Raw genomic sequence first — 9,180 nt, 5'->3', positions numbered from 1 at the left:
GTCTATCTTCACTCAAGTTTTTCCTCTCCCTTCTTCTCCAACCTAAGGCCCATGTAAAATACAGTATTTGAATATTCTTTTCTCAACACAAGGTCAAGGTCAAAGGACCCTTGACCTCTAGTCACTAAAGGTACATGCCTCAAAAAGATTCTCCAACATTTTATTATGAAAAATGTCAAACAGCTGAAAGACATTTTTTTTTAAAACCGGAAGCACATGCTTGCTCAGCTGGCACTCTTACCACTTGAATCATGCCTCTACCCTGGCCTTTTGCTGCTTTTTTTGGAAATGGAGTCTCATGTACTTTTTCTGTGCTGGTTGGTGAATCCAGATCTCTGCCTCCTGGGTAGCTAGGGTTATAGACATGAGCCATGGTACCCAGCCAAAGAGCTGAATGACTTATCCTAAAGACTAGTACACCCATCATCAAGAGTCTACCAAAGTAATTATCTTTATTGACATTTATTTTTATTGACTATTAACTAGAGCCCTTCATTTATATTATAACTCCTTATATTGGGCAGATCTATAGGTTTTGACAAGTGTATAGTAATAAGAAGAAATCACATAGTTTTCCAGGATCATATAGAAAAATCTCACTACTCTAAAACTCTCCCAGGTTTTATCTACTTCTTTTTCTCTCCCTGTCTTTTTCTCAGTCTCTCTCCCTCACTCAGTCTCTCTTCCTCAGTCTTTCTCCTCCTCACTTTCGCCCTTGGTATATTTCTCCCCCTCAATGTCTCTGTCCCTCTCCCTTCCTCAACCTCTCCCTCTGCCTCTCTCCCAGCTTCCCTGTAACTTCTCTCTTTTCTTTTCTGCCATCCTCTCTCTCTGTCTCTCTGTCTGTCTCTCTCTCTGTCTCTCTGTCTCTGTCTCTCTCATCTCGTATCTCTTTTCTCTTCTCTCTCCTCTACCAGGTTACCACCGATCCCTGTAGTTTTGTCTTTTCCTAATGTTACCAATTGTGATAATATAGAATATACTCTTTTTTACTCATTGCAAACTGGCACAGTTCACCAAACAATCCACATTTAAAGCCAGGAATGTAGGCATCTATAAGCCTACCTATTAAGGAGGCAAAGGTATGCAGAATATGAGTTTGATGCCGGCCCTGTCAAACCTAGTAAAACTCTATCAAAACCAAAACTAAAAGGCCCAGAGCTACATTTCAAGTCTAGAGCACTTGTCTGGTCTGTGGAAGGCCCTGGATCCAATACTCACTACCATTTTAAAAAAATCAAATTTATCTCCACGTCTTTTCATGACTTAATGGCTCAGTTAGTAAAATGTCTGTTTAACATCTCGCTGTGTGGTTATACCACATTCATCCATCCATTCACCAGCTGCACAACAGCTCGATTTCTTCCCAGGCTTGACCCCTCTGCATAAAGCATTCAGGCTTCCTTGTGGACATACTTTCTAACACACTGCGGTTAACAGAAAAGTGTATCCTTGATGGATCACGTGGTCAGACTGCAGTTAGCTCTTAAAGAAACTGCAGAAATGGCCGCACCGGTATCAGTCCCTCGTGTCCCATATCTCTGCCAACACCTTTCATTTCCATCACAGCCAGAGGCCTGGGCATAGCCACTGAGATAACCCCCAGAGTAACATAAACAGGCTCAGCATCATAGAGACAGGAGGGATCAGTACCTTGCATCCAGCTCACAGCGCTACTTGCCTGTCCAGACCAGAGGAGGTGGCTCTGGGGACATTGCGAACTTCTTCCTTGAAAGGGAAGGTAAAACTCTGGGTTCCAAAACCATCTCCAAATGTGTGAGACAAAGTCACTGACCACTAGATCTTTGTGAACAGACACCACCACCTATCCTGATGTCTGGAAACCTTTGCAGGAACTGAATCCTGCTACTAAAATAATTTAGATATCCCTTTTCAACCCTGGGGATCTCTTCTCGCTTTCTTATTTAGTCCCCTTCTCTTCTCTCTTTGCTTGCTTTTCAGAGACCCTGAGCTAATCCTGGAAAGAGGCCTTCAGCATCATGAAGTTTATCATCTTCTGGGCTCTCTTAAACCTGCCTTGTGAGTATCTCTTTATGTTTATCTACACGTTTCTCTCTTTATATTTCAAGAGGATATCCACAGAAGCAGATCAAGGCAAAAGTCACTGGGGTTTGGAACTCAGGGTCTTGTGCTTGCTAAGCAAATACTCTATCACTTGAGCTATACCCTTAGCCCTTTGTGTCTTAGCTTATTTTCCAAATAGGGTCTTGTGCTTTCTGCCCAGACCTCCCCTTTGACCATGACACTACCAAGTATCTGGGATTGTAAATATGTACCATCAACCCTACCTGATTAAATACTGACTAAATAGTGCATGGTATTCTACCTCATATGTGGACATAAATCCACGGACAACTGGTACTGCCCTTTCTTCTTCATTCTACTTTTTAACCCATCACCCTAATGACCATCTACTTATGTATTATATTTATTATTATTGAATGACCCTGCTAGTATGAATTGTGAAAGCAGAAATGTCTAGGCTACTTATCTTGTTCCTAAAATAGAACTTGGCACATAATTAGCTACTTTTTGGCTACATGATTAGCTAATTTTTAGATGAATTAATTATTTCCTTTCCCTCCCTGGACTTTGTGAAAACTTGGCCAATTCTTACAAAGAAATGCATGACTGCTGGGAAAAGGGATGAGCCCTGTAAAACACTCTAATCTTGACCAAAGTAAAGGTTTTTAAATCAGCTAATTCAACAAAATTAGCTGAACAACACTGAAAAACAACCGAATTCAACATCCACTGAATTACAGAAAGTATTTCAGAATACTTACATTTCAGTTGATGACAACAGGGTAAACACCCTTTCTTTGTTTCTATCATTCACCAGTTTCTTCATTGTCTTAGAATAAAGTAAGTCATTTGACTAGCTTACAGATAAAGGGAGTAAAGAAAGGTGAAGGGCATTTGAAGCCTCTTAAATGATGATGCAGTCTTTATATTCAATGTGCACTGTGAAAATGCAATCAGGTAAACTGAGGTGATGGGTGGGGTACGGAGACTTGCGGGGGGGGGGCAGAGAATGATGAAAAGGGACCCAACTGATTTGTACTCACAAACTGACATGTTGAATTGAAGCCCTTGGTGCAAGTACTTGGAGATTTTTTTTTTAATTTAATTAAATTAAAAAAATAAGAAGCTACGCCGGGTGCTGGTGGCTCACGCCTGTAATCCTAGCTACTCAGGAGGCTGAGATCTGAGGATCGCGGTTCAAAGCCAGCCCGGGCAGGAGAGACCGTGAGACTCCTATCTCAAATAAACCACCAGAAAACCGGAAGTGGCACTGTAGCTCAAGTGGTAGAGCACTCGCCTTGAGCTGAAGAGCTGAAGGACAGCGCCCAGGCCCAGAGTTCAAGCCCCACGACCGACAAAAAAAAAGAAGAAGCCAGATGCCAGTGGCTCATGCTTGTAATCCTAGCTACGCAGGAGGCTGAAATCTGAGGATCCTGATTGAGAGCCCGCTCCGGCAGGAAAGTCCCTGAGACTCTTATCTCCAATTAATCACCAGAAAACTGGAAGTGGCACCGTGGCTCCAGTGGTAGAGCATGCCTTGAGCTCAGGGACAGAGCCCAGGCCCAGAGTTCAAGCCCCATGACTGATTAGATAGATAGATAGATAGATAGATAGATAGATAGATAGATAGATAGATAGATAGATAGATACACAGACACATGTATCTATATATATATATATATACATATTTTAAAAATATATTAAATGCTTGTCTTTTAGTTTCCCAATGATTCCCAGAAAATCCCACCATGTCTTGTCCCTGCCTCTCTTTCCAGGTGTGTTTGTTTATAATTCTGACCACATTGCTGGCCCTACTCCACCTTACTTGGTTTTCCTGAAATCTGATTACTTGCCCTGCACCGGAGTCTTGATTCACCCGCTATGGGTGATCACATCTGCACACTGCAATTTACCGTGAGTTACAAGTCCCTGAAATCATTCTACTCTTTTGGGTTCTCAAGTTGGATGGAGAACCTCAGTCCTTCATAGGTCTGTCCTCCAATCAAATGAGATAAAGATGACCTTCAAGGGACAGTGGGTAGCAGGACCCAACAAAAGAAGGGGGGGATTTTTTGGAAGGGCTATTTAAATAAAGCTCATACAATGGATGGGGAAGCCAGGTACGGTTACGTATTCTCATGAGCAGGAATTTTGTCTCAGGAAGCTCCAGGTGATATTGGGAGTGACAAATCCATCAGATCCCACCGAAAACCACGTGCAGCTGATGGGCTACGAGAAGATGATCCATCATCCACTCTTCTCAATATCTTCTATTGAGCATGACCTCATGTTAATCAAGCTGAAAAGGAAAGTTGCACTCAATAACTATGTGAAACCACTCGATTTTCCCCAAGAAATGGTCTCCCAAGACACCACGTGCATAGTTTCTACCTGGGCTTATAACTTATGTGATGTCGGTAAGTTCAAAGTCTCCATAAACTCTTGTTGGATTCGATGAAGTGCTTTCAGAGAGAGAGCTTTTTCTCTGAGCTGAAATTTCACCCTTTGAAGCTTTCTTTTGTTCCCCTTTGCAGGTCCTTTCCCTTTCCTCTACCTCAACCATGGTATCCTTCTGGCCTTTCCTCCACTTTATCTTTCTAACATTCCTTTCAAATCTGATGTAAGCAGTTTCAATCAGAAGACATTTATACATCTAGTTCCAATTGGCTGAGTGACATTTTATTTGACCTTGGGGTTTCAATGTCTGTAACTCTAAAATGAAGGCCAATAATCAATCCAGTGTTTTACAACCATTTCAGGCAAGGAAGCCATTTAAAGTCTTGAGATGCCATGAAATAAATCTTTAATGTACACATATAAGATAAATACACATCTTGTGCTAAAGCAGATAGGACTTACTTATGCAACATTCTAAAAGACATAAAGCTTGAAGAAAATAAAATTCAGAATTTTTATTACCTTTTTGACTGATAGCATTCTAAACATGGCTCATCTCTTCACAAAAGGCTCCTGTTCCTTTGCTCAATGGAAAGCTTCTATAGATCACTGGAAATTACTGAACTAAATAGTTCACCTAAGCTACCTTCTATTTTTCATACTTCAGATTTTGTGAATGGACTATGAGCAAGTTAAAACTGTTTTCTGGCTTTCTTCCTGCTCTTTCTGCTGTCTTGACCTCAGAGTTTTATGCTAACAGAGTATATGTAGTTATTAATTTGGATACCAGTGAGTCTTGAAGCAAAAGAGTTGATTATCTTTATTATAAGAAAAATAGAAACAAGAATATGGCTCCTTACTGGAGATGTTAGGGAGTAGTGCTAAGGGAAAAGAGGTAGGAGAATGAAGAGAGGAATAGGGAGGAGGCAGTCATAATATTCAATGCACTTATCATGGAACTAGGGAAATTGATGGGAAGAATAGGGTTGGGAGGGATGGGGAGAATAAGGAAAGGGACGATAATTACTCATAATGCATTGTACTTATAAACTTATATGTACTTATAAGCTGATATCCATTGTACTTATAAACTGATAGGTAATTACAAACTGATATGGTAACCCTTTTATACAACTACTTTAAAATAATAAAAATGTAATTAAAAAGAATATGGCTTCATAGGAAGAGCCATTAATGCAGCTTTACTTATGAGTAATTTTTATCTTAGTTTATTTAGTACACATTATAGACACCATTCTATGAAAAGACAGGTCTCTCAGATTACAGTTATCTTTCTGATGCTACCTTTTTTCTTTATTTCTTTTGTGCTTGTACTAGGGTTTGAATTCAGAGCTTTTTGCTCTTTCTTGGCTGTTTTCCATTCAAGGTTGGCACTCTACCATTTGAGCTACACTTCCACTTCCAGCTTTTGCTGGTTAATTAGAGATGAGTCTCACAACTTTACTGAACAGGCAGGCTTTGAACCATGATCCTCTTAGCGCCTCTCTGAGTAGCTAATATTATAGTTAGGAGCCACCAGCACCTGACTCCTTCTCTACATTCTGATTGTAGAATTCAAGGCAGCTATACACGCATAATATTGCCATTATTCAAAACTATTAAAAACTGTTCTTTAGTAAGGCCTTCATTTTCAAACCCTAGTATATATTTTCTTGAATATATCAAGGAGGGGGAGGAATGGCAAGAGGAAGATGGAAAGATGTTCTGTTGCACAGTAGGGTGGCTGTAGATAATATTATATTTCAAAATAGCTTGATGAGAAGATTTTGAATATTCTTTACACCAAAAAGTTGTAAATATTTAAGGTATTGGATGTGTTCATTATTACCTGAACCACAATCATTACATAATAAATTCATAAGCCCAAGAATCATGTTGTGACAGGTAAATACATAGTTATTATACATCAAATCAAATAAAACAGAAATAGATATTCTTTACCTTTTTGTTTGTTTTTGGTACCATCCTGGGGCATGAACTTAGGGCCTGAGCGCTGTCCCTGAGCATTTAATGCTCAAGGCTAGCACTCTACCACTTGAGCCACAGCTCCACTTCTGGCTTCTTTTTTGGTAGTTTATTGGAGTTAAGAATCTCTCAGACTTTCCTGCCTGGGCTGGCTTTGAGCCACAATCCTGCAATCTTAGCCTCCTGATCAGCTAGGATTACAGGCATAAGCCACTGGCACCCAGCTAAATTCTTTGCATTTTGAGAGTCAATATATCTGATACATCTGAATTCATCATCTGATTCTTTATGTCCAACAATATATGACTGAAATAAAAAGGAGTCATTTATTTTGATCTGGCTTGTGGGGTAGGTAAGTAAACACTTCCTTAAGATGTGTTCCCAAAAGAAATATTGAGACAGATCAAAGCAAAGAATCAGTGGGAGGTTTTTTTCGCAAGAATTAGTATATTATTTTCAAAGGAAGATATTGAAGTAAGGGAGATGGGAACACACACGTCATTAAGAAAAACAAAAATCTCAAAATACAGTACTTTTCCACAAGAAAGAAGCCATGTGGGAACACCCACCCCATATGTAGATTTTTTTTCATTAGACTAGACCAACATTTTCTGGGCGTGTACAGTTGAGAGGCTTTCAGAATCATTGATGTAAAGGAGACAACTTGAATTAAGAATCAGGACATAAGGTTTTGAATCCTTTAACTACTTAACTCTTGTTTGGGTAATTCTACAGTAAAACAACACAAGCAAACAAGAATCTTTTCGAGCAGACTTTTGTTTGTTTTCATTTGGTATTTCACTTGACCAATGAGAAGCTGAGGCTAGATATCTCTAAATATTTTAAGCCCTAAAGCTTCCATAGTGAAAGACACTCCTTAAATCTCTAAAATTTTAAAGCACCCTGTTTCCTTTCATTACATAAACATCTCCTATTTCCATATACCTCCTACGAATTTAATCCCTTTCACAAAGAAGCAGACAGCAGCATCATAAGAAATTATTTGTCTGATAATGTCCTGCATGCAGATGGTTCTAACCTATGGGCTTTTGATGTCTCGGTGTTCAGTCTCCTTTATTTTCTAATGATAGAAGGGGAAACATTGAAATAAAAAAGAAGGGAAGCAGGAAGGGAAGGTTCGCTGTTGTTGGGAATGGCTCAGGATGTACCATTTCTGTTCCCTGTAGTTAAGGACCCTGACTCGCTCCAAAATGTGAACATCTCTGTCATCTCTCAGGCTGAGTGCCACAATGCCTACAAAACCCAGCAGATTACAGACAAGATGATCTGCGTGGGCATTGTGCCAGGGAGGAGGCTGCCTTGCAAGGTAACATACCCTCCGTGGCTTTATCTTCTTGTTCCTTGCATCGTTTTTGCCAGAACAATAGCCTAGTTTTCTCTTTTCCTGGTAGGAAGTATCCTCTGCCCCAGCCGTCTGCAATGGCGTCCTTCATGGGATCCTGGCTTACACAGACGGATGCATCTTGAGAGCTGATGTCGGCATCTATACCAGCATCTTTCACTACGTGTCCTGGATTGAAAGCACAATCCAAAACAACTGAGCTGCCACCGCAGGAATTCTGGGCCATGGAAAATCCTCAGCATTAAACTAAATAGGCTCCTTAGACTGTGCGTGCCTAACTTACTTCTGAGCATCCTGTAACTAATTGAGATGATACAACCATCCATCCTCCCCCATAAGTAAAGACAGAAAGCACAGCAAACCGTAGGCAGTTGGAGTCTACCTCGGGGGTCATTATGTAATTAAAACTGACAATTGGCTTATTGGAGAAAGGGCCACTCCATAACTGCTTGGTGTACCAGTCTCTCCCTACTGCTTATACTGAATTCAACAATGTGTTGTTTGTCTTCCAGTGATTTAAATACATAACTTCCAAATAGGTCACCTGACAAGGAGTGATGAGTGAGTAGCAAAACTGGTGGAAAGAAGTATTTGGCTTTTTTTGTTTGGTTGGTTGGGTTTTTTTGATCCGGTCATGGGGCCTGAGCTCTGGGCCTGGGCACTGTCCCTCAGCTCTTCAGCTCAAGGCTAGCACTCTACCACTTGAGCCACAGTGCCACTTCCGGCTTTTGTTCTTTTTGATTATGTGGTGCTGAGGAATCGAACCCAGGGCCTCAGGCATGCAAGGCAAGCACTCTACCACTAAGCCACCTTCCAAGCCCCAGTGGAAAGAAGTATTTAAGAATAAGGGCTGTAAGACACATTGCACTTAATTTCTCCTTGTCAATACAACTCATCATTGAGCCTAGATATGTTCTAGTCATTCATTTTGCAGGATTCTGGGCAGCTACTTGAAACCTGAGAGGTTAATGCAAAATTTAACTGGGTCTATGACATGATAGACAAAGAGAGTCATTATGTATACATAATATCAGATTGTACATCTTACAATATACACATGTATATATGAAATAGGTATAACTGTATTTACATATATACGTGTATATATATATATATATATGTAGTCTTCCACTTTCAATAATTACAAATGGAACTCTCTAGAACACTGTCTTTGTTTTTTTACTTTTCAGTCCTCAAACAAGTGCCCAGAGAAAATTGCCTATGAAAATCTCTCAGACCTCTACTGGTTGAAGGCTACAGAAGGGAGGCAAAAAGAGGGGAGCAAAAAAAAGAAAAGAAAGGAAGGAAGGAAGGAAGGAAGGAAGAAGAAGAAGAAGGAGGAGGAGGAGGAGGAGGAGGAGGAGGAGGAGGAGGAGGAGGAGGAGGGA

At 40.4% G+C, this 9,180-nt stretch overlaps 1 protein-coding gene across 1 annotated transcript; it reads left to right on the top strand.

The window, feature by feature from the left end:
- Positions 1-1,651: 1,651 nt before the first annotated feature.
- On the top strand, positions 1,652-8,054 carry Prss58 (serine protease 58). The gene is made up of 6 exons (XM_069997331.1): positions 1,652-1,741; positions 1,963-2,040; positions 3,822-3,960; positions 4,207-4,463; positions 7,617-7,756; positions 7,842-8,054. The coding sequence occupies exons 2-6, from the start codon at positions 2,001-2,003 to the stop codon at positions 7,989-7,991; spliced, it is 726 nt and encodes a 241-aa protein (XP_069853432.1). The 5' UTR covers positions 1,652-1,741; positions 1,963-2,000; the 3' UTR covers positions 7,992-8,054.
- The last annotated feature ends 1,126 nt before the right edge of the window (positions 8,055-9,180 follow it).

Source organism: Dipodomys merriami, unplaced genomic scaffold (genome assembly GCF_024711535.1).
Source record: "Dipodomys merriami isolate MVZ:Mamm:240054 unplaced genomic scaffold, mDipMer1.0.p SCAF_5, whole genome shotgun sequence".
In the NCBI taxonomy this organism is placed as follows: domain Eukaryota; kingdom Metazoa; phylum Chordata; class Mammalia; order Rodentia; family Heteromyidae; genus Dipodomys; species Dipodomys merriami.
The sequence above is the reverse complement of the archived record's forward strand: the minus strand, read 5'-3'. Positions and strand labels throughout refer to the sequence as shown.

Bases quoted from the DNA above. Each gene is read 5' to 3' on its own strand.
- Prss58 (XM_069997331.1), top strand. From the start codon at position 2,001: ATGAAGTTTATCATCTTCTGGGCTCTCTTAAACCTGCCTT. The intron at 2,041-3,821 runs GTGAGTATCTCT...CTCTCTTTCCAG, and splicing joins GGCTCTCTTAAACCTGCCTT to GTGTGTTTGTTTATAATTCT. The intron at 7,757-7,841 runs GTAACATACCCT...TTTTCCTGGTAG, and splicing joins GGAGGAGGCTGCCTTGCAAG to GAAGTATCCTCTGCCCCAGC.